We start from the raw sequence: 26,045 nt of genomic DNA on the forward strand, positions 1-26,045 counted from the left end.
TTGTACAGTTAAAACAAAAAATGGCGGATGGCGTCATCATTCTGGGGTTTTAAACTTCAACACACTTGCAAGACGTGTCTGCATTGCTCGTCAATATCAATGGTAAGTTAACGTAGGCCTATGAGATTTTCCTCGATACATTATAATAAAAAAAATAGTTATCTCCCAAACCTCAAAATTATAGAAATTTCAGCTATAGTGTGGAGATATTGTTCAAGATGTCATAAAAACAAAGTTACGATGTTAGCCTATGGCCTAAAATTAATATGAAAAAAACATGCCTCTAAGCGCATAAAGAGAACTATAAATTATACAATGAGAGAAAGAAACTATTACAAATAAACATATTGCAAATAAGCAGCTTTATAAAATGAGTTTTTAACAGAGACTTTAAACCATTGTATGTAAAGAACTAGCAATTAAATACCGGAAGACTATTCAAATGAAATGGTGCGGCATATGATTATGCTCTGTGTCCATAAACACAAAATGGAAGAAGCTCTCTCGTAGTTGATAGTGCAGAAAAATAAGCAGGAGATTGACGTGTTTCAGCATATACTGAACCCGGTAATTATAAAGTAAAGAACAGCAAGAGTTTGTATTGTCTCAAGTTACATTATGAAGACGTCTGTTTGTACGTCATAAAATCTAGTCTGGTGCTAAGTATGCAAGTAAAATACAACGTGACGTCATACACTCGCACGCACCCCATACCTGCACTATTGTCGACGGAATATACCTTTCTAGTGCAATGTCACAGCCCACATTTTGTCAACGCAACCAAGGTTGAAAAACTATGGAAAGCCATAAATGCAAAGCAACAACAGGTCGATGCAGTTTGTAAAAATGTTAAACAAAACATTTAAAATAGTGGTGGATTTGTTGGAAACAAAGCTGCAAATCACGGGATGTAGTTCGTTGGGCCGTCCGTGCCAACCAGGGCGGTTTTCTATAAACTCTCCGTTGCTCGTAAGGTTTTATGCGAATATATATTTTGAGTAATTAACAAACGTGTACAGTGCCTTTAACAAGAAATAAAAATGCTCAAACCTGTTGACTCTTTAAATCGATTTGAAGTTGTTGATGTAAAATATTTAATGGGCCCCAATCAGACACATTATTATCTTCGGCGTCAGCGTTCCCACCGAAAACACAATGGATTTGACAGAAATACAGTTTTGTAATCTTCATGGTCTTGGCATAAATCTTTTGAATTTGCATTTAATACAATGTTTCAAGCAATTTACAGTTTTATGCTGATGGCCAAGACGTGGATACCCAAAATGTCAGAAAATTATTTCGGGAATTGTGAAAAAAAAATCAAAACCTTCCAATTTGTCCGTATGTCACACTTCAACCCCGTGGGGCCAATATCTGCTCGGTAACAGTATGCGGCTTTAGTTTGACGGGGGCGGGTCTCGGAAAAAAAAAAAAAAAAAAAAAAAAAAAGTGCAATGCAATAATTTAATCAAAGAACTTCAGCAGTTTGTAGGAAAAGTGCTTTTTTGGGAGGAGGGGGCTAGATCAAATTCCATCCTGTGGGTTTTAATGAAAATAATAATACGTCATTGGTAAAGTTTGAAACAAAACGAACCATTCATTCAATACCATTTTCATTATTTAATTAACACACATCATCCCCCAAAACCACTGAACCAATACAAAGTGGTTTTATTGTGCTAAAATAAATATGGAAATTTTGTCGAAGTCTTCAAGTTCAAGGCAAAAAGAAAAACATGCAATTTCCCTTTAATTCTTAATTCTAGAAAAGAGAGGATCTATATTTCAAATGAACATGGGGATTTAAAATCAATTTCCGTTTTATGCCTCAAAAAATGAATGTTATAGAGGTTGATACGACTTGTATTATTATAACTCATAGACTGGACGAGACCTCTGGGTTTTGCAGAAATTGGTTGCAAATCTTTGCCGTCGGTGGCTCTCTTGCGACGGTACGAAGGGGAGCTACATCAAGCCTTAAAGGAACACGTTGCCTTAGATCGGACGAGTTGGTCTTTGAAAAGCGTTTGTAACCGTTTGTTATAAAATGCATTATGATTAGAAAGATATTTTAAAAGTAGAATATAATGATCCATACAAGTGTCACTCGAAATTGCGTGGTTTTCCTTTTACCTCGTCGTCTAACACAGTCGGCCATTTATGGTTGACTCCCATAAATGGCTGACCGTGTTAGTTCGCAAAGTAAAAGGAAAACCACGCAATTTCGAGTGATACTTGTGCGGATCATTTTATTCTACTTTTTAAATATCTATTATTGAGGCCCTGTCTGACAAAAAGGCACTAGACAACTTTGGTATTGTCAAAGACCAGTATTCTTACTTGGTGTGCCCAAAAAAATAACTTGTGGTAATTTTGACTTATAACTCATCGAAGTTGCAAGAGAATAACGAAAGAGAAAGCAATAAGCAAACTTTCAGATCACTTAAAACAAGTTTTCAGATCACTTAAAAGGGCTGCAGGCAGGCCTGAAGTCTTATATTATTTGAATGAGAAATTACCTCTTTCTCAAAAACTACGTTACATCAGAGAGAGCCGTTTATCACAATGTTTAATACTATCAACAGCAGCCCTCCGTTGATCGTTTGTGCGGCACCTAAATGTAGCCCGAGCCCTCAATGTCGCCTGACCTAAATGTAGCCCAAACCCTATACCTAAATGTAGCCCCAAACCCTATACCTAAATGTAGCCCCAAACCCTATACCTAAATGTAGCCCCAAACCCTATACCTAAATATCGCCCGAACCTAAATGTAGCCCCAAACCTGTACCTAATGTCGCCCGAACTTAAATGTAGCCCCAATGACATTTAGGGCTCGGGCTACATTAATGGGCCGCACACTCGTTCAAGGTTGTTATGCTAACTATCAAAAGTGTCCAGTGTCTTTAGATGATCGGTATGAGCTGACAAAATAGTCACAAAAAGTTGTTTTGTTTTGTGTGGTTACTAACACGAAATAACAAACATGTGAATATGTTGGCTTTATCCTCTGTGTGCATCACAGGGGAAACTAGTGAAAACTATGCACAGCTTTCATCATGTCAACTCATTGTCCTTAATTCTGTTTTGTAACAACCGATATCAGCGGACAGTTGTTCTGGCTTGTAGACACTTTCTTTAAGAGATAAATATTTCACAAAAAGCAAATTGCTCTATGTAGGAGGTACTTCATGATACCAATGCCAACGCTATTTTTGATTTGTTTAAACCGAGAAAATAAAGTCTCGCAACAACCGTTAATTATTTTCTACGTGAAAACATTTCGTGATAGCGCGTCCTGCCTAAACGCAATGCGTATGCTTCAGTAATAATTTTCATTAGCTGTAACTGCACACCAGCTATTTTTGTGACAGTGACATCCCCCCCCCCCTCCCCACACCCCCAACACACACTCTCTCCATTTGATTTTTAACCTTCGTTTCGGAACCACTAGTAAATTATTACACTACAGATCCTGTGTAAGCGAAGAATGCCTCGTGTGGAGTACGCACGCGCACAGGCCAAAATGCCATGATAACCCATGACGCTTGACGTACGCGCAGAATCCCCCGCTTCCGCAAGCACCGATTCTTTGCTTACGGTAAGCAGAACCTTGAAATTGGGCCCTGATGAGCTTGTACACAATGTTTGCTTGTTGAATTCAGGATGGTTCCGGATGTAGTGACGCATGATGGGACTGGCAGATTGGTCGGTGCACTGAACCGATCGCAACACGTGCAGAACGGTTAGTTAGTCCCGTCTTTTTAAATCAAACTGTTCAGGTAAATTTTGAACTTTGCAGACGAGTCCCACTTTCTTTTTAAACACGAGAACAATGACTTTAAAGAAAACAAGCAGTTTTTGTTAGATGTTAAACCCCCAAACTGAGCTTGTTTTAAACTACTCACGATTCGATACAGACAATGCATCCTTTTGTAAAAAAAAAAAGAGTGAAATACTGTTATTGTACATGTAGGTCTACGACCATGTTCCTTTTGTGTGGCAGGCAAGATATTGCACTGTTCATTTGGAAAACTGTACATTTTGTGCCACAATTTCCATACAAATTCAGAGTTCTTACATAACAGCATAAAAGCCTGCCGAACAAATTTTGAGATGCGCCCATTTATTCAAATTATAGAGAGGCATTTGGTGGTTAGTGCGTATTTAAGCACTCGTCTCTATCACCAATGTGACACTGGTTCGATATCCGGTAATGGCACCGGCGCGTTTATAAAGTTGTGCGTTGGGTCTATCCCTAGGCCGTAAAGATTTTCTCCCGGGCCCTCTGGTTGTCCTCCTTCAGAGAAGAATCAAACACTTTCTCGATCTCTGGCTGTGCTCCGTGGGTATGGGGTTGATGTGGAAGGCTTCCAGGGGCGCTCTTAAATGCAAGTAGCCTGAGCACGTTGTAGCGTCCTTCGCAGTTCAGCTTCCCAGCTGCAAGTAGGCCTAAAATGATGACTATATAAGCCTTTATAAGGGTTGACACAAAGCATACAGTGCAAACCCCATAAAAAAATATAACATTTCATGTTTTCTCCCATTGATCTGTGTACAAAACGTGCCTGTAGTAAGAGATGCTCTGTGGCTCTTTTGAGAAAAACATGTGACGTCACACATTCCCATGATCTATACTAACGTTGCCCTTTCGATCACTTCAACTGTCATCTACTGCTCGGTTTCAATTAGTGACTTTCAATTAAACAGCGTGTCAATCCGAGCTTTAAACAAAAAAAGGAAAGACAAAAAAAGAAAGACAGAAGAGAAAGGCCTAAGATGTAAATCAATTTTAAGAGATTCGAGGGTTTCATGCGGCGGTTGCTTCGTTCGCAGCAGTAGAGACGGTCGTTTCATTATGCACAGCCACGTGGAATCGTACAGGATATAACATAGAGTAGGGAGGATACCAACCAAAAAAAAAAGGAAATGTCAGCTGTCGTGAAGTACTGAACATAAGATGCAATTTCCGTACGGTTGATGTTTAGCCCGGACGTGTCTAACCGGGCATGTATTCTACTTTGGAATGAGATACTTTATATGGTTTACAACCAATGTTTCCCTTTTAAGGGAAGTCAAATTGAGTAATGGTCTTTTCTACAGGTATTTCTTATGGTAAATGTGCCACCAGTGTGTCCGACCTGGGCCCAATTTCATAGAGCTGCTAAGCACAAAAATTTGCTTAGCATAAAATTTATTCCTTGATAAAAACAGGATTACCAGCCAAATTTCAATTTCTTGCATATTGCTTGATACTGGTATTCAGCTGTTGATTGCTTATCCTGAAAATCACGTGGAAATTTGGTTGGTAATCCTGTTTTTATCAAGGAAGAAGTTTCATGCTTAGCAAATTTTTGTGCTTAGCAGCTCTATGAAATTGGGCCCTGGTTCCTCATATTGATAGTGAGGCAGTCTGCATCTTCCAACCCAAACACCCTTGCTTTGGTAAGATCGAGAAGAAAGAGCTATTCCACATACTGCATACCTTTGGAACTCCTTGATGCCTAGTGTATATTTCCCTCCAGCCGGGAATCTAGACTGTTTTTAAGAGGAGTATCAATGCCTAGGCTTCAGCTCCCTTGAGTTAACTAAAATGTTTTCTTCAATAATAGCCACTTGAGTAATACCAAAGTGGTTTTTAGCCTTGTTTGCGGCTAGCTTGAATTCCTTTAAAGGATTCTGGTACTTTATGTAGGACACAAAACACTATACAGACACAAATAATTTTCGTGACATTGTTTCACTCATTTCTCAAAAACTACAGCACCTCCTATACAAGTAATGTTTTAAGGGAGGCTTTCTACTATCATTATCTTCAAACCGTGTAAGTTTAATGTAAATCTGTGGACATTGTGTTTTGTGTTACAAAAAAGTATTCAAACCCAGACAATTGAAATTCTTACCTAAAACAAATATTTTCAAAATCAAAAGGTTTTTTTTCCACATTGTTCTATATTAGAAGATCAAAAGGGTTCCCTAAACAAATGATTGGTTTCAACGTATACGCCTGAAAACACTTTGTGAAGAGAAGGCGATTGGCGAATGTTTAATTGAGATATCTAAAAGTGAAAAGAACTATAGATAGCAAGGTATTTTCCCCCACTATTTTCTTTCGAATGATTGAGCTTAAACTGTTACACTTTTGTTATTCTTTTGAAAGGATGTTGGGTCACATTTAGTGTGGAAACCAGTCATTAAATACATACTGTCTTCGTGCTTGAGATTTAAACAACCCCCACTCTATATCGTGTGTCTAAAAAAACACTATACTTTTGAAATGGCTGACGGATGATTAAAAAATATATGATTCTGGGGGAAAAGGTTTAGATGAATGGACAGCTTATGGACTCAACTTTCATAAATCATATGACACGAATAAGTCCGAAAATTATTAATGCTCGGTCGGTGAGCACTGCTCACTGAAGAAGACATCTTAGAGTGAATTTTGTAAAAGCTCTAGAGGACTTACCTCCCACAGATTGGAAGGCTAACTACTGCACAACCAATTTTCATACCCTTTACAAAAGTGAGCAGTGCTCACCCAATTATAAATTATTTTCGGACTTTTTGGTGTAATATGAAAGTTGAGTCCGTAAGCTATCCATACTAATAACCCTTTTCCCCAGAATCATAGATTTTTTATTCGGTAGCCATTTCAAAAGTGTATAGTTTTTTTTTAAACCACCCTGGAGTGGAGTCAGAGAAACGCACTTGGCGTTGCGTAGCGAAAGGAACGCATTGTGCAGCCTGTAACGTCTTCCACAGTATCTTCACATCAAACTATATACAAATAACTTTATAACTTTTAATTTCTCATTCATCAGAATGAATAAACATTGAGGATACCCGTCGTTGAGGATACCTGGATACCTGACAAAGTGGATACCCGACAGACGGAGACTTCACACACACATAAAGCAAGGTACATCATGAATACTTTAAATGGATACATTATTAATAGTATGGCTCCTTGTGAGCAGGTGTGCGTACACCGGCAAGTGCGAAGTGTATATTTTATATACTTTCTCATCATTGAACGATTTTAATATTTGACGCACTGAGTTGAATTTTTTTGGAGACCGTGTTTCTGTAAGTTGCTGCTCAAATTCAAACGGCGCCGCGCTACTTCAAAGAAGAATAATTTATTGTATAAAAAAAGGTGTTGGTCATAATAACCTCGTTTTTCAGAAAGCTAAATTATGGCATTGCTTAAAAACGACATCGAAGATGTCAAGTTTAATGTTGCAAAAGGTCAAGAATACGTCAAGACAGTCAATACAAAGCAAGACAAGACAAAACAATAAGACAAGACGTATTAAGTTAAGACAAGACAAGTCCAGGCAAGACTGTTATAGGCAAGGAAGACAACACAAGCCAAGACAAAACAAGTCAAGAAAACACTTGGTAAGACATGAAGATAAAGCAAGGCGAGCCAAGACAAGACAAGGCAAGACAAAACAAGACAATACAGGAAAAGACAATACAAGTCGATGCAAACACAGTTTATCAAGTCAAGATCTGGCAAGACAAGAACGAAAAAGGCAAGTCAAGACAAAACAAGGAAACACAAGACAAGACAAGTCAATTCAGGACAATACTGGACAAGGCAACACATGAGAATACAACAAAATACTAAAAGGCAAAACACACATGAAAAAGACACATACAAGACATTAACAACAACAACAGTTAAAAAGAATAAGAGGAGAGAAGCATGAAAAGGGTGAAGAAAACATCAAGAGACATACAAGACAATAACAACAACAAAAGTTAAAAAGAGTTGGACAAGAGAAACATGATTAGAATGAGAAGATGGTAATTGTAGAGAAGAGAAGATTATACAACACAATACAATTATTATATAACACTTACAAGACAAGATAAGATGGGACCAGGGGTAACATTTAACATTGCTTTGTGACAAACCATTAGAACATTTGCACACTTCAAGGTTTGAAGTGCGTACACCGAGTTTTAATGGAAAACTCAGTCTACGGTCTACGGTTATAAGCTTTTTATGGTATCATCATCAAGTTTCTTGAAAGATAAGCTCCATTGATTTTAAGACGACACTTGTGGAAAGAAAAATAATCCGTACAAACCCCTGAAGGGTTTTTGCCGCTTCAGAATAAAGAAATGCCAACAAGTTGTGACACCTTTAGTAATTGTCTAAGACCAGTATTCTCAGTTGGTGTATCCCAACAGTAACACAAGCATAAACAAAAAACTGTGAAAATGTGGACTCAATTGGTCATCGAAATTGCAAGATAATGATCAAATACAAAACACCATTGATACACACATTTGTATGCTTTCAGGCCTGAATGCTTTTAATATTTGACTTGAGAAATTATTTTTTTTCTCAAAAACTATACGTAACGTCAGAGGGCGCAGTTTCTTACAATGCTTTATACTATCAACATCTATCCATTGTTCGTTGCGAGAGTACGTTATTACACTAACAATTATTATGAGTAGTTATCAACAGGGTGAATTTCACAAAGAGTTCAGACTATATAGTCTTATCTCGAGTTAAGACGAGTCGAGTTAAGACGAGTCGAGTTAAGACGAGTCGAGTTAAGACGAGTCGTCCTAACTTAGGACTATAGCCATACGTTTCTGATATCTATTAGGACTAGTCCTAAGTTAGGACTTGTCCTAAACTCTTTGTAAAATCGACCACCCCCTCCCTTTAAACCTACATTAGCATTTTTACCGGACATAATGTATTTTGGGGGATTTAGGAGACATACGCCTTTTGGTGATAGTTATTTTTTTTTTACTTTTATGCTCTCCTGGGCACCCCACTGTTGTTTTACTTTGTTTTCTTAAATAAATGTTTAATGTATGAACATGTGCTTGTAAATGTGATTGCCCGAATAAATATTATTATTATTATTATTAAAGTAACAAAATGTAAGCTGGAGGATATCCGCGCTACACAGCCACCGTACGCCTATAAACAAATGACTGGCCCAACAATCTCTTCTTTTTTTTCTGTACACCAAAACTGCCTCTGTCGTCGTGCTTTTCATTGGGGAATTATTTTTTTCTTTCTAAATCGATTCAAAAAAAGAAATTACTTTAAAAAAAAATCAGGAAAATGTTTGAGCATGGCAATTCTATACTACAAGAAAACAATAATTGCGATCGGGTCGCCCCCTTGGGGTGTAATTCTTAACCCTTGCCGGCTGAGAATCATCGACGTGACCTATCGGGCTCTTTATTATTCACGCCTTTTGTCTTTGTTGAATTTACCTGTCGGCTAAACACTGAGTTAAGAGACACTAACCTTCATTTGCGCTTCGGGTAGCAATTTTGTTTTTCTTCTGCACACTAGAATTGACATCCTTGGTGTCCTTGTCGTGTACAAGTTCCTACCCGTCACGGGGAAATGTGCAAAAGCAATATGCTCAACATTTTCCCCTGCATGTTAGCTAGCATGTTAGTTACACTCGATATTATCTTCATAATAAAAACCCATTTTGTTGCTCCCCTTGCGCACTGAAGTATAGTGATGTGTAGGGTAGGGTATACCAAACCCGATATGTGGCAGACCACGGTGAGAATTGTTGGCTTACCTTTTAAGTTTACTTGAAGATGATATCTGAATTACACTCGGTAGATTTCCACTGCGTCTCATTGAACAGTCACCTATCGATTGTACTATTCTTGAAGTTCAGCATTTGACTTTTCCAGACCGGTTGCAGGATTACAGAAGATATTCATATCCTGTGAATTTGTGCTCGACCAAAAGTTACAAGATTCGATATAAGCCAATCAATGACGCGTTAAATAATTAACATATTTGACCTCGATTTAGCAACGGGGCTCTGGCTCTGATAATGTCAACAATCGTCGCCCTCTCTACTCCACAATTTCACTTCCAAAATTAAATTCTGCAAATTGAGGTTTATAAATGTACTCGGGTGTGCGTTAGTTTAAAGCCATTGGACACTTTCGGTAAACAGTATTGTCCAAAGGCCCACACTTCGTGTATCACAACTTTTATATAAAATAACAAACCTGTGAAAATTTAGGCTCAATCGGTCATCAGAGTCGGGAGAAAATAACGGGAAAACCCACCCTTGTTTCCGCACGTTTCGCCGTGTCATTACTAGTGTTTAAAATAAGCCCATAATTCTCGATATCGAGAATTGATAATTGTTTGAATGTTTTCTCAAAAAGTAGAGCATTTCATGGAATATTATTTCAAAAGAAGTCTTTCACCATTATACCTTCTGTGATGTAAGTTATTTGTAAATCTGTGCACATTTATTTTTTTCTGTTCCGAAAGTGTCCAATGGCTTTAAAATAACTATTTGGGAGCCACATAGAGTTATTCATTAATCATTAAATCATACCGGCAACCGGCGGTGTTAATGTTTTGGGGGGATATTTGCTTTTTGATCGATGTTATCAAAAATGATGTTATAATGTTTTTAGTATTCTAAAAAGATCGAAAACAATAAGGCCATCTACTCTACTCATGTTTTTAGTATTCTTATTCATTTTTTTTATTTTTTTATGACAAGACTTGTGGATGGCACATCTTGTTGATGACAGTTTTTCTTCCATGGACTTCTCCTGGTCAATATGTTTTAATTGCCAACATCTGCATTTTATGAGACCCATTATTATAAATAATAACAAACCTGTCAAAGATTAAGCTCAATCGGTCATCTGAGTCACGAGAAAGTTCCCGGGGAAAATTTTTATTGTTTTTACTGTTTTCAAACCTCGTCTCATTGACTCTCGAGATCAAAAACTTTAGCATTTCTTGCTTAAACATTTCTAGGTTAAGCATTCCGCCATGACCACCTTTAAGTTGAGTGAAAATCAGTGATAATTTTAATAGTTTTATACTATAACCAATGTTGTGCGCACACTTTAGCGTTGTGGGAAATAATCAACCTTATGTGAATTTGCTAAAAGGAACAATATTGAGTTATGGGTCAAAAAAGGGGGGGGGGGGTAACTGCTTCAATTTAAAGACAAAGGTCAGCCTTTGAAAAAAAATCTCTCTTTTTTGTCTTTAATAGAACGGAAATCTTAATATTGATGCAGAAACCGCCCTCTCCGTCGATGTCCTTTAATGTGATACGTTTGCTCTTTCAACTTGATCCCGTTTTCCAGATAACAGGGTACGGCCGACCTCGGACATAAAAAATGAAGGGATAAAAATCTGTCTGTCTGGTGGGATTGGATTGATAAAATCCAAATTAAAAAATAACTTACTTGGAATGTTTAACGTCCTTTTAACTGATCTGTTGTGATATTGTTTAAATAAGTAGGTAATTAGGCCGACGTGGGCGAATTTCGGCTCGTATTAATGCCTTGGATCGGTCGAGTTGGTCTTTGAAAAGCAATTGTATACGTTTGTTATAAAATGCATATGGTTAGAAAGATGTTTAGAAAGTAGAATACTTTAAATTGCGTGGTCTTTCTTTTACTTTGCGAACTATCACGGTCGGCCATTTATGGGAGTCAACATAAATGGCCGACCGTGATTGTCGACGAGGTAAAAGGCAAACCGTGCAATTCCGAGTGATACTTGTGTGGATAATTATATTCTACTTTTTAAATATCATTCTAATCTAAGCATTCTATAACAAACGGTTACAAACGCTTTTCAAAGACTAACTGGACCGATCCAAGGCAACGTGTTCCTTTAAAAATGTACCACGGTGGTAGAGCAAAATGTTTTACATGAGTTGTACCATTGAGAACGCTTGAACCACTCACATTTTAAATAATGTAACCGAATTCATTTAAACTGGAGGCGCCACCGATGCAAAGTATTTAATACAAACAAAACCTGTTTAACACTTCATATTAAATACTAAACTGCTTTATGTCGAGTGAAATGAACAAAGATAAATCAAAGGGGAAAAAAGCCAGCCCCTAAATATTAAACATCGTGGAGACTATAATCACGAAAACGAATCTTAAACTTGATCTTTATTTACATGTATTTGTGAATAATTCAAAGAACTTGGTTGTTCAAATAACACCACGAGGACGTCTGCGGCTATAACGTACAAACAAAACCTCCATACGGAGATCATTTAAAAAGAGTGAATTTCGATTGCTCAAACAAGATGACCATTGCGGAGCTAGAATTCTACCTCGTAATATTTATACCAATCTTTGCCGAGCTCGGAATGTCGACCGAACAAATAAAAAAAAAATACTCTGCCGTGATCAAACAATAGAACAGCGAGATAAGAAATGAAATACAAGTATATAGGTCTAATAACACTCTGCGCTGGATTTCGAATAGCTCCTTGCGTGTTATCTCCACTTCCAATCGATCGTGGGTCATGCGGTCCGATGGCGGGAGTTTTCTGCCCCGTCGGATCACGCAAGTCGGCCCCCCTCTTGAAAACATCTGCCGATGGGCATTGATTCTTGAGTGTTTCCGTCAATCATTACGGTATTCAAATTAAACGCATGGATCGTGAACCAATCTAGTAATAATAGTCTGGTAAAGTACACCTTTGTATTTATGAAGAAGGAAAAACAATGGCAATAACACGACAATGGTGAGGAATGTATTGGGTTTAAAATCAATCATTGTTATTTTTGCCAATTTTTTTTTTTAAACGCGTCACACTTATGATTAGAAAATGTATTTTAAAGTACTCCACTTCGTGTTAAAGACAGTGGACACTTTTGGTAATTGTCAAAGACCAGTCTTCTCACTTGGTGTATCTCAACATTATACATAAAATAACCAACCTGTGAAAATTTTAGCTCAATCGGTCGTCGAAGTTGCGAGATAATAATGAAACAAAAAACACCCTTGTCACACGAAGTTGTGTGCTTTCAGATGCTTGATTTCGAGACCTTAAATTCTAAACTTGAGGTCTCGAAATTAAATTCGTGGAAAATTACTTCTTTCTCGAAAACTAAGTCCCTTCAGAGGGAGCCGTTTCTCACAATGTTTTATACCATCAACCTCTCCCATTACTCGTCACCAAGTATGGTTTAATGCTAATAATTATTTTGAGTAATTACCAATAGTGTCCACTGCCTTTAATACAAAGTGTGATATTTTGTAAGGCTAGACACATTTTATAGCAATAGCAAAAATATATCTATTTGGGGGTGGGGCTATCAAACTTACACCATAAACAATTTCAATCAAAATGTTAAACTTACAAACAAATTTTGACAGAAATTAAGAACAATAGTGTGTAAGGATGTCAACGTTGTCTTTTCAGGCCTATATCGCATGATTTGGCTTTATTACTTATCTTCCCCCTCTTGTGTGCATGTTCTCTGAGCAATGGTAATTACAAAGAAATCTATATTATACGAATAAATATTAGTCAACTTAATATCTTTACCAATTTTTGTGAAAATATTTCTGACGCGTGCCGTTATCAATTAGGGTTGAGTATTGTTCAAATATTGAATAAATGTTGTTTTTGTTACTTCAGCATAACGAGATCTTGCCGCAATTAAGTTTCACTTCAAATTCACTAATAGTACCTTGTTGGTAGATACGTGCGCCGTATAAGACTTCGATATTATATTATTTTGTATTATTTAGTGTTTGGAAACCAACAGTATTTTAAAAGAAGCCTTGAACCAAAGGTGAACAACCCCTTCAGTGTGATATTCCGGGGTGTCGGCAAGTCCTTTGCTGATAACGGCTGTAGCTATCATGCTCAAGAGCGAGTGACAGGAATAGATCATTAATTGAGACATGTCAGTGACACTCATGTGCAAATCACTCAACAAAATATTTGCCCAACAAAAAAAACATTTTAAATCAAACCAAAATATACGCGGCAAGACGTTTTTTTATTTTAACATCAAGCTCTCCGAAACGCAAGGACGACTTCATATTCCCCCAGTGTTTGTCTTTCATTTTCTGTCTGCATCTTAAATACTTAGGGAAAGTAAATCCAGATTTAATGAGCGAATTATTGTGATATTATGATTGGATTTGCGCGGGAACATTTCTAGGCTAATCACTTTTTGATATCTACTTACCCCGGCGTCTGGTGGCTGCGGATAGATCAAATATTATCCGACCGCTGCTCGGAGATCGACCGTTCATGATCACTATGGGCCCAGTACGCCGCGGCCATACTTTCATCTTTCCATGTTAAAGACGCATTCTGCCCTAAAAGACGCATTCTACATCTAATAATTTTAACAGATTTTAATCTTCGTATAAGTCGAGAAAAATGTAAATCCAAATAGATTTTGCCGGCGGCACAAGGAGGTATATAGCATAATATTATTAGTGTAATTTGTACACAATAATAGCGTGATCAATCTGGTTGCAATTATTTTAGGTACAAGGTTAGAACCGCATTTAGTTTGCGACTTCATTGTTGCTTTTAGGTTTAGCAGGCATTTCACAAACAATTTCGTATGGCGTTAACGTTTTTAGAAAATGGGGGGAATGACTGGCCTCTTTTCTTTAAAAATAATAACCAACGATGCTGTAATCCGTAAAAGTGATTTGTAAAATAAATTATTGCCAATTAATCTTCTGTAATAAGGCGGAAAGAAAATAAACTCAGTAGATTGAATTAAACAAACTTTTAAGTATCAATCTGACTGTGAAAATCTCAAGGATCGGGGAAAATGCATTACTCTCCCAAGACTCTCCCAACAATAAACCACTCAACTATAATATTGCTTTCTATTAACAGACGTTCAAATGTCATTAGTTTACCTATCACATTACCTTGAGGCCCTCCATATCTTACCACATTGCCAACATAACAAAACAAAAACTATTTTGCTGTTAATGTACGTCATGATGTGAAATAAATTATGGTTGTCCGGCCATGTTCACACTTCATATGCCACTCGACATCGACAGCTACTCTCTTTCTTTCTTCGTTTTATTGGTAATTTCTCAAAACAATTGTTAGTATAAACACTTACTGATAACGAGCAATATGGTGAGCTAATGGTGGTAAAACACACGTGAGAAACGGCTCCCTCTACAACTTAGTTTTTGAGACAGGTTATTTCTCACTCAAAAGCAAACAAATTTGTTAAACAAAGGTTTTTTTCTTACATTGCAACTGCGATGACCAGTTGAGTCAAAATGTTCACAGATTTGTTATGTTATTGGGATACACCAAGTGAGCACCAAAGTTGTCACGAAACGCTAGGATTAATCCCATCTCGAGTTAGGACGAGTTAGCCCGTCCCAACTTAGGATGTATGTATCCTAATGTCTTCGAATACGGAACTTAAAGGAACACGTTGCCTTGGATCGGACGAGTTCGCATATACATCGCGTTTGCAACCGTTTGTTATAACATGCACGGGTTGGAATGATGTTTTAAAAGTAGAATACAAAAATTCACACAAATTTGCCTCGAAGTTGCGTTATTTTCCTTTTATTTTGCGAACTAACACGGTCGGCCATAATATGACTCACATAAATGGCCGACCGTGTTAGTCGACGAAGTAAAAGGAAAACTACGCAATTTCGAGGCGTATTAATTTGTGTGGGTCATTGTATTCTACTTTTACAACATCTTTCTAACCGTATGCATTTTATAGCAAACAGTTGCAGACGCTTTTCAAAGACCAACTCGACCGCTCCAGCAACGTGTGCCTTTAACTCGTCCTAAGTCCTCATATTAATCCTAAATTAGGATGAGTTTGGTGAAACCTAAAGACAGCGCCTTTAAAGACAAACAAGGTGGAAGTAATACTTCCCATCTTCTGGAGAACGATAACAATTCTTGTACGTCATCACCGGAGTGCAGAAAGAAATCCCAAAAGACGGGAAAACTGTCTTGACAAATCTTCCCAGGGCGTCACTTTTGCGGTCACTGACATTTCAGAATTTGTGGCCGTTGTTGTCAAGTGGTCAATGTAGAATGACGCATTTTACGGAAGCAATAGCTTCCCTATTTACACATCATTTGAAAACAAACTCCCAAATCTTGCCGTCAATCAAATTTTCTTCTTCTATTTTTGAACTTCCCCATGGACACATAATTGTGGTGTTTTTTTGTGTGTGAAATAAATAGCTTTAGCTTTCGACTCCATTTTATTGATAATAGTACGGATAGCAAAAACATCGATATTGTTATCGGCGCCGGAGGGTACAATTTAAGGGGGCACAAGGAGGTGCGCATTTTTTTTAATGGGGGGGGGGGCCTTTTAATGTACTTTACACTTTTGAAAAGAAACTCTGGCGTTAGTGTAAAAACAAGTACATTGTCTGCGTATAAGTGCAGAATTAAGTTTCAGAAACTACAAGTCAAAAAAATTATAACACTTATATTCTGGAAAATGTCCAAACCCCAAAGTCTAGACTATAAATTGGGACGAGGAGGGGGCACGGACATCAATTGGGGGAGAATGTTCATTTCTTCTTGACATAATTAAACATTGCCATAAAAATTGCCATAGTTTTTAAACTCTCGTCGAATTATAGGTCTACATGAAACACGAACGTCCAATACATCTGTGGTTTCATAAAAACTCGAATGTCACTTGAATGTTAAAGGCAGTGGACACTATTGGTAATTGTCAAAGACCAGTCTTCTCACTTGGTGTATCTCAACATATGCATAAAATAACAAACCTGTGAAAATTTAAGCTCAATCGGTCATCAAAGTTGCGAGATATTAATGAAAGAAAAAACGCCCTTGTCACACGGAGTTGTGTGCGTTTAGATGGTTGATTTCGAGACCTCAAGTACTAAATCTGAGGTCTCGAAATCAAATTCGTGGAAAATTACTTCTTTCTCGAAAACTACTCCACTTCAGAGGGAGCCGTTTCTCACAATCCTTAATACCATCAACCTCTCTCCATTACTCGTTACCAAGTGAGGTTTTATGCTGATAATTATTTTGAGTAGTTACCAATAGTGTCCACTGCCTTTAATCTGACGAACTGAATTGATTAAAGCATGGCAATTATACCAAAAGGGAAATCTCAAATTCAGGACAAGTTGTTATTAGGTTTTTAAAAAATCGATTTGGGCTGGAATTCCCTTGTCGGCTCGCTAGCTCGGTGCTTGTTTGTAGTCACCCGGCACGTAGACTCACATTTTACTTTTAAATTCAATTTCATTATGTCTTTGATAATGTTTGAATGTTCTCAGCACAAAGCTGCATGGCCTTGTGTAATTTAATTTAATTTAATTTAATTGCAGTCTGTGCTTTTTGATGCAGTATGTAATTGTACTTTCTTGATGCAGGCCCTACTTTTTTTCATCGGTATTTTTTTCTTTTTTTTTCAAGTTGATCAGAGGCGCTCTCTCATGATTTATTGGATTGTTTCAATGTTTTATACTCCTTTTGTAATTGGATAGTTGTGTTTCCCTCGGATTTCGAATTTGTTTGATGGTTCCCGGCAGTGCACTTGTGAATGCTCTGACGTCATTTGTAAGGAGCTACACTGTCTTAAACAAAAGCCTTTAATTTTGTGAAGCCTCTGCAAAGTAATTTGCACTGCAGAAGTGTTGAAGCGCCTCTTAATTTTAAAGTAGATCGTTTTCTTCATTTTTTAACAAATTGACAACACTCGACCCTGTCCGCATTCAACTCCTCAAGGGAATAGTTTGCACGACATTAAGTAGGCCCAATATTGAAAATATCTTAAAATGGTCACATATTTACACGTAACTTACACGATGTAAAGATGGTTATAGTGGAAACTACCCCCAATGCTGTAGTTGTTGAGAACTTTAATTTAATTGGCAAAACGATTAGTTTTTATCACGGGAGTCCAAAACTTTATTGTTTGAGAGTTTAAGGGGGGTTTAACTACAACTTGTGCCACAAGTCAAGAACACAAAATGTTATTTAAATATAAGTCATATGCCTTGTTTAAATACTTGTGGAGATCTCATGAATTGTAGAGACCTCATAACTGTAGATAAAAGTCATAACTATGACTTGTACGGTGGAATTTCTATTGCAGCTATGGTTTCGTCGAGTATTCTTATCTGTTTTAGTTCCGAAAACATCTTGTGAAAGCTTTAATAATAAAACAACTTTACAAAACAAAACTCAAGTAATAACACAAAACTGATCCTCCATACTTTAAATATGAAAGTATACATTTATTATCTTTGCATAGTGAATTCCTACCTTATCGGTCGATACATTGAAAATATGTTGTGCCTTAACTAAGTTAAGTCACGAATTAATAAGGGGGTAAATATAATTAAATTTGTATTTCATTATTAAATATTGAATGTGATAGCACAATGCTGGATCAAATTGGAAGAGGGTGAGGGCAAATGTAGAATCAGAGAGGGTGGGGAAATGTTTTGCCATTTCTCTTTGTAATTTGACTGCAATTCTGCCTTTGGCTAAAATGGTCTTTGTTTTTAATAAACCATTTCATAGCAAATCAAATCAAATCAAAAAACATAAAGTTGACACACACCCAAACGTGAAAAAGACCCTTTGCTTTTAGTACTTTAAGTGCGACTGTAATGGCAACTGTAAATTAAAACAGCTTCCTGAATCCCATGTGCACAACTAGAGTATTTCAAAAGTACATTTACTTTATAGGAGAAATGCAGAATTTAACAATCAGTAACTTGAGTTTGAACCTCTGACAACCCCGAAAAACCTCAAAGAGGGACCCATCCACTCAGAACCCTTGCCCCCCCCCCCCCCCCCCCCCCCCCGGGAATGTCTGGTTTCACCACTAAACCATAAATTATCGCATGCCTGCTCAATTCACACAAAACTCTTTTTACCAAATAAACCCATAATCTTTTCCCTTGAGATTTGAGCCAATAATTGTTGTGAACCAATTCTTCCTTTGTTTTCCTCATATTCTAAAACTGCTCTTTACTCATAAGTTATTCATAATGAATAGTGCATGACCACCAATGGGTCCCAAAAAGGAAACGCACAAAATCTGAGAAGAAAAATAAATGCAAGAAAATTTCTTAGGACCCTCCTTAACCAACAAATATGTGACAAATCCAACACTGTAAAACCCACACAAAATGTGGTCAGGTACTGGACAATACAGGGCATATTATTTGCCAGCATTTACTAGAGTAGCACACAGTCTCCAATTGTAAGGTTGTCCTTGTCTCGTTGTTGCTCTTTGCTTAAATGAAAGTGCAGTCCTTTCTGTCCTTTGATCTTTGACATTTGATCCCAAAGTCACAATTGATTGCGTATCTTTCACTTCACAAAGTCGTAGAGGTAGCGTATGACGTCGAAACTCACAGTCCTGAATTCAGAAAAAAAGACAAATGGGACACTCTTGTTGATCAACACTTACCGAGTGCACATATAGTATTTATAGCATTGTGACAATGTCTAAGAAATCCTGTTCCATCACCCCCATTCTGAAACAACTACACTGGCTCCCTGTCTCTCAACGAATCATCTTCAAGCTGATGCTCATTGTCCACAAAGCACTTAATGGCAAGGCTCCCCTCTATATTTCTGAACTTCTTCAAGTTTACACTCCATCAAGAAATCTTCGATCAAGTTCCATGCTTCTTCTCATTCAGGGGTCGAAATTAAGTGTATTTCCATGGTAGTCAGCAGGGCTAGTGACCAATAATTTTTAGTAGCCCTGATGAGATTTTGGTAGCCCGAAAGACACATTATGTCTCGCGTCACGGCTCAAACTTTACAATACACCAATAACATAGTTCTTTATTGTTTGTGATGATGATTTTTGCATTATTTTTCCACTAGCCCGTCGGGCTATCAAACTGGAAAAATGAGTAGCCCGGCTGTAAATCTGGTAGTCCCGGGCTAGCGGGCTAGTGGCAATTTCGACCCCTGTCATTGAACCCAAGTCTCAAAACTCATGGGGAGACAGGTCTTTTTCTTCAGCTGCGCCACGCATCTGGAACTCTCTACCACTTAATCTTAGAACTTGTCTTTGTACCACAACATTCAAATCTCTTTATTATTATTATTATTATTATTATTATTATTATTATTATTATTATTATTATTGATTTAAAAATAAACAAATAAAATAAAGAGAATCCAATTCAGCAGAAATTGGTTTCCATCGCATGGCAAATATCAGTCTTTAAATAAGTGAACTTTCACAATTGAAATGATTTTAATTTTTGTCATGATGGTTTCAGAGCTGCAAACATTGCATCTCCTTGCTATCAGGGAGATATCATATATTTACCATTGGCATACATTCAACATAATAGGGGAAAGTTTCCATAATCTGGGAAATTATCAAATTTGCTCTTCAGAACACATAGAAATAATTAAGGGAATCAATGTGTGGTGAAGAGGTTTTCAACTAGTGGTTGAATCCCAACGAGGCCTGGTTCTTGATAATTTTACCGAGATGAAGTCGAGGTAAATTAGGGTCATTCCGTGTCAATTCAACACGCTTTTGGACCTGACCCTCATGGATTTAAATGAAATTCGGTGTGCTGATTGGACTCCCTGAGAAATGCCCAAATCCCAAATTTTATGTAATTCGGATCATGATTTTGGGAGATACGGCTTAACGAACTTTTGACTAATTAGCATGACCTGCTATGTTTGGACAATCATATCTCCAAAAGTAAAACACCTACAAAGATAATACTTACATCATTTTGAAGCTCTTGACATGGCCCACATTTGATAACATAAAATCAAAAAATTTCCACGCACCACCGAAAAAATACGCAAAAATTTGACCTTTGACCTTGATTTGCGAAAATGCGTATTTTTCAAAATGCGTAATTTTTTTATAAATGCAAGTTTAAGATGTAAGCAACAATATTCTGAAAAATTGTGAAGGGCACTCTTACAGTTTTTTTGTTATGATTTTTTTAACATTGGCTAACAAGGCCAAAACCATAAAAACGCATTGTACATGTACATACATGTGTGTACATGTACATGTACAGTATTATGTGTAGTTATGTGTACATGATACATGTACATTAGAAATTCAACATGTTCAAAGATAATCATTCACATTTTGAGTTTCACATTTTGATGTTAGTATGAACACAAACTGAATGCACTCCACTAGATCCGGCAAGGATGCACTGCTTCAGCCCAAGTTCAGCAAATTTTCAGCAAAACTTTCAGGAGGATTGTTTCCTTGAAAAGTTCAAACACTTCTTTCAGATTACAAAGAACAAGATGTTTCTGGAGATGTTTCTTCTCACCATCAACAGTAACCGACACAAAGTCTTTCATCCATGGCATTTGTCTGCTGACGGACTCGAACAAGTAAAAGTCTCTCACAGTTTGCACCATTTTTAATGAAAGAGATTTCCAGCGCTAGGATTTGGAATGGAAAGCATTCCCTGCTAATTCACCAGTTTCTTTGCTTTTCTTGACATGTAGTTTGATGCTCCAAAAATAAACTGCTATTCTTTTGATACTCCAACTCACTGGTAAGACGGTCAAGACTTGAACTTTTTCACTTTTCTTGGTCAAGGAATGAAATTTTTGTTTCAACTGACTTATCATCTCACTTTCATCATCACCGAACTGTTTTCCTGGAGCAGTTTCCAGTTTCTGCTTAATTGTTGTCTCTATTCTCTTAACTTTGTTTTCCATGTAACTTCCATGAGCTTTCTTCTTACTTATGATAGGAGATACACCAATAATTGTCATAGCCTCATTGATAATGTTGATGTTGGTATTTGGCTGCACAAAAACATCCTGATGTGCAGATGACATTGATGGTGCCTGAACTTCTGGATCACTGCTAGAACTTTCAGTTGTGGAGAGTATTTTCTCAGGCGACAATTCAGATATCTTCTTGCGATAGCCGGTGCATAAACTGTGCTCGAGTGAAATGAAGACTTGGATGCTCCAATATAAACCTTTCTGATACCTGCTCTAAGCCTGCTTTTTTTCTTGCTGTGTGATTTAAATGGGTCACAACACATTTTTCTCTATGATCCATCCTCCAGGGAATTGACTTTTAAAGCACTAAATGTGAATACTCTGTACACTGTACATGTACAGTGTACAGAGTATTCACATTGTATTGTATAACATGTATACAGTATGTCTGATACACAGTGTCTTCTATATTAAATCAAGGGGATGAAATGAATTAGCTCATTAAGTCATTTCATGAAACAGACTTTTGGACTCCACATTATTACCAGGGTGACATGGTTTTTAATGTGCGTGTACACACTACCACACAATACTCTGTACACTGTGTACATTGTACAATGCGTTTTTATGGTTTTGGCCTTGATAGCCAACGTTAAAAAAATCATAACAAAAAAACTGTAAGAGTGCCCATCACATTTTTTTAGAATATTGTTGCTTACATCTTAAACTTGCATTTAAAAAAAAATTACGCATTTTGAAAAATACGCATTTTCGCAAATCAAGGTCAAAGGTCAAATTTTTGCGTATTTTTTCGGTGGTGCGTGGACATTTTTTGATTTTATGTTATCAAATGTGGGCCATGTCAAGAGCTTCAAAATGATGTAAATATTATCTCTGTAGGTGTTTTACTTTTGGAGATATGATTGTCCAAACATCGTAGTTCATGCTAATTAGTCAAAAGTTCGTTAAGCCGTATCTCCCAAAATAATTATCCGAATTACATAAAATTTGGGATTTGGGCATTTCTCAGGGAGTCCAATCAGCACACCGAATTTCATATAAATCCGTGAGGGTCAGGTCCAAAAGCGTGTTGAATTGACACGGAATGACCCATTATCAAGAACCAGGCCTCGTTGGGTTAAAACCACTAGTTGAAAACCTATTCATCACACTTTGATTCCCATTCATAAATACCTTTTCGGTCAAAAACATCAACACTTTTTTGTCAAAAAGTAAAATAAATGCAAAAAATATAATTGTTCAATGATTTCTTTCAACACAACACCCCTCCAGCAATGAAATGGTAAGGCCCTCGGCCCGATCGGGTAAACAACTCCTTATAAGGGAATGCTGTGCGTGCAACGCATATCGCGTGATGTGGCACAACTGTCCCGGCCGTTGCTCTCGACCAATAGGAATGAAGAAACTGTCTTATAAGCACAGGTGGGAGCTCGCGTATCACGCCCATGTTTCAACACTTTTTACTGGATATAAACAGGTTTTATAAGTTTTATACACACCCACGTGACTCGCTCTCCACCAATAGAAATAGCAAAACTGTCTGAGATATTTATTATTGGAAAACTTTCCGCAGAATCAGAGAAAGTTGCCAGCTCTGTAAATACCAATCCAGTATTTGAGCCGAATGAAATATAAACTAAAATGAAATCGAAAAAGTAAGGAGAACAACACAAAAATAACCATCAACTGTTCTAAATGTTGGCCAGGATACACTGATCATTGAGCTGTCATAAAAATGGGCTACGACAACATGAAGCTGTCACACAAAAAAAAACATGAATTCTCGACCTCACCCCCTTTCCATGTTTGACGATAAATATTTCTTGACCAACCTGGCTATAGAGCGTATAAACTCCAGGGACACTGTACACTTGTACTTTGGCGTATCCAGCTGATCCTCGTGTCCCACTTGAGCCAATAGCTGCAGGGTGACTAGGGACGAGATCTGTGTGGCATACAAATAAAATAAAGAGCGGAACGTCACTAATACTGTCCTCTTCCCCCCAAAAAAACTGGGGCAAAATGACGTCTTGTTTCTGGCGGGAAATGGCATCTCAGAACTGAGACGATTTTGATGGGTGTTAAATTTGCAGCAGTGATAAAGAATATCATTTTCAGGTTACTCATACTTTACTACCGTACCAACAAGAAAAAGTTCTGAGAAAATAGGTCTTGTTTCTAGCGGAAATAGCTTCTTAAAAACTGAGATGATAAAACAAGCACGTTTTGGTAGGAGTAAAAGTTGCAGCGGTAATAAAGAATATCATTTGCCCGTTACCCAATCACAGGTACTGTACCCACCCCCCCCCACCCCCGAAAAAAAAATGGCTTCTTAAGTTTTGGATAGAATAAAGAAAAATTTACTGAAGTGGGACTTGAGCATTAACGAAGGTTCACGTGCAAGTCCTGCTTCTGTAAATTTGTCTTTGTTTAACCCAAATTTATACACAAAATTTACCCAGTCAGTTTCCCTAGTAAATACTTAAATAAACATCTTGCTTGGTCAGTTTTTTTGTTTAATACTTTATAGTAAGTACAATTTGTTTTCCATTAATTGGGCAAACAGAAGTGTTTTGTTCTCAAAAAGTGTAAAAAAATAATTGACAAAAACACAGGTGCTCACAAAATACACACATTTGAAGACTAGCTAACACAATTATATTTTTCAGGAGGCCAACGTGTAAGCATGCTACTTGGAATGAGAACAACACTTAACACGACAGCTGCCTACGACCTTCCCCCTGGGGAACATGAAATACTTCAGTATCATCCATGGAAACACTATTGGAAGAAGGGAGAAAAAAAGAAAAAAGGACAAGATCTCTATGCTCGGACACGGTTGATGTGATTCCAAGATGACATTTAAGGAGCATCTTTAGAAGTTGACGAGTCGAGGGAAAAAAGGTGAGAATGCTAGTCACCTGCCACTAGACGGCTTTTGAGTTCACTTACTTTACCAGTATAAGTGATCCCTGCGAGCCAAAAGTACTTCACGCAAACGTGAAGAGAATTTGACATGAACGGGATTTGTGCGAATGTACAAAAACAAAAAAGCTGATCGCCAAGCTTATTAATGGAACCTCATACCAGCTGACATGAAAGAGACAACTAATTTAGAGTACTTCACTGACGCCATTAACCTCGGAAATCTAACCCAAAAAGTGCATTTTAAAATGTAGGTAGCCTGCAGCATGCATGACAAACTGTATGTAAAAGCCTTCCAGGACGTTTTCATACAGAATAATTTCTGAAGAATCTGAAGATACCACTTGACTGGTGGAAATCATGGACTTGCGATGCCAAAGTCCACTTTTCATTCTGAAGTGAGGAAACTGTGCACTCTTCTGTTTCGATTTATTGTTTCTACACTTTGATGTTGTTTCTAATGAAGAGTTGTTGCTACAAATCATCCTGTGTCATTTGTATCTTAATTGTGTTGGCCCCCATGAGGAAGGATGGGACATTAAGCCAGAGCTCTGTGAACTCGGATTGGTAGTGCACGTAAATTAACCCAGAGCGCTTACCATGGAAGAGAAGGGGGTTAACCCCAGTGATTCTGGTTCACATGGACAAGAATCCTTGTTTCCCTCAGGCTTGCAAGCACCATCAATTAAGTTCACCGATAATGCATCCTTGGTTTCATAACCAAAAATGTGAAATAATAATAATCCTAATGGTGGATGGGGCTTAGTGGATCAACCTATTCATGGTCTATCCACCTTTAGTGGTTTCAGACTTGCTCTCAAAACCCATCTCTTCCATAACAGTAGTTTGGCTTGGTTTCAGATATGTTGTTTTTGGACTGATAGTTGTTTATATGTTGTTTGGGAGTGTTGCTATATAGATCGTATCAAATATGACGTCACCTTTCAAGTACCTGCCCTACAACATGGCATCTGTAAGCGTGTGCGTGTACGTGCACATGTTGTAGAAATCGAACAGGGATGGCTGCGTGCTTCATTGATGTACACATTTACACACGCACACTGCCTTCCCTACAAGATGGCGACTTTCATAGCAACAAAGGGGTTATTCGATACAGTCTAAATAACTATTTTCTAGTTTGTGTTTTCCACTGCCGCATTAGCGTCAAGACTCGACAGATAGCGGTGCATTATAAGTGTTCTTACTATTATTTTTATTTTTACTTATTTTAAACGTTACCTGTGAGAAGACATTAGCTGTGGGAGCCACTCTGGAGTCGACGATGCTGTAGAATATAGCCATGAGTCTATCCAATGGGAATGCCTTGGGTCCAAGGAGTTGATGGCTGGTCTGCAATGAGATCATAGGAGCAGTAGTCAGTGGTGTCAGTACCGACAAAATGTTTTGAAACTAAGACGGGCACATATTTTAGGAGGAAGGATGGCAATTCAACCTTTTGATAACCCCCGGGCCCAATGTCAGAGCGCTGCTGGATATTTTGTTCAAACTGTGCGAGTTTCCATTTCATAGCGCAGCTGCATGAGCACACGAAAAGGCATGCTAACCTTCCAGTGC

The 26,045-nt window shown here is 37.6% G+C and overlaps 1 protein-coding gene and 1 long non-coding RNA gene across 3 annotated transcripts in view; one reads left to right on the forward strand and one right to left on the reverse strand.

Annotated features, from left to right (window-relative positions):
- LOC139954043 (uncharacterized) lies at window positions 1–25,189 on the forward strand. The gene is made up of 3 exons (XR_011788044.1): window positions 1–102; window positions 6,822–6,919; window positions 24,215–25,189. It is a non-coding gene; the product is annotated as an uncharacterized lncRNA (long non-coding RNA).
- LOC139954035 (origin recognition complex subunit 5-like) overlaps window positions 18,642–26,045 on the reverse strand; it is a 16,051-nt gene continuing 8,647 nt past the window's right edge. For both annotated transcript variants that reach the window (XM_071953697.1, XM_071953686.1), the window contains exons 8-10: window positions 25,710–25,820; window positions 23,378–23,490; window positions 18,642–19,197 (exon numbers count right to left, since the gene is read on the reverse strand). In XM_071953697.1, coding sequence (XP_071809798.1) covers window positions 19,149–19,197; window positions 23,378–23,490; window positions 25,710–25,820 — 273 coding nt within the window. In that variant the 3' untranslated portion in view covers window positions 18,642–19,148. The remainder of the gene's footprint in view (window positions 19,198–23,377; window positions 23,491–25,709; window positions 25,821–26,045) is intronic.

Source organism: Asterias amurensis, chromosome 2 (genome assembly GCF_032118995.1).
Source record: "Asterias amurensis chromosome 2, ASM3211899v1".
Taxonomy (NCBI): Eukaryota; Metazoa; Echinodermata; class Asteroidea; order Forcipulatida; family Asteriidae; genus Asterias; species Asterias amurensis.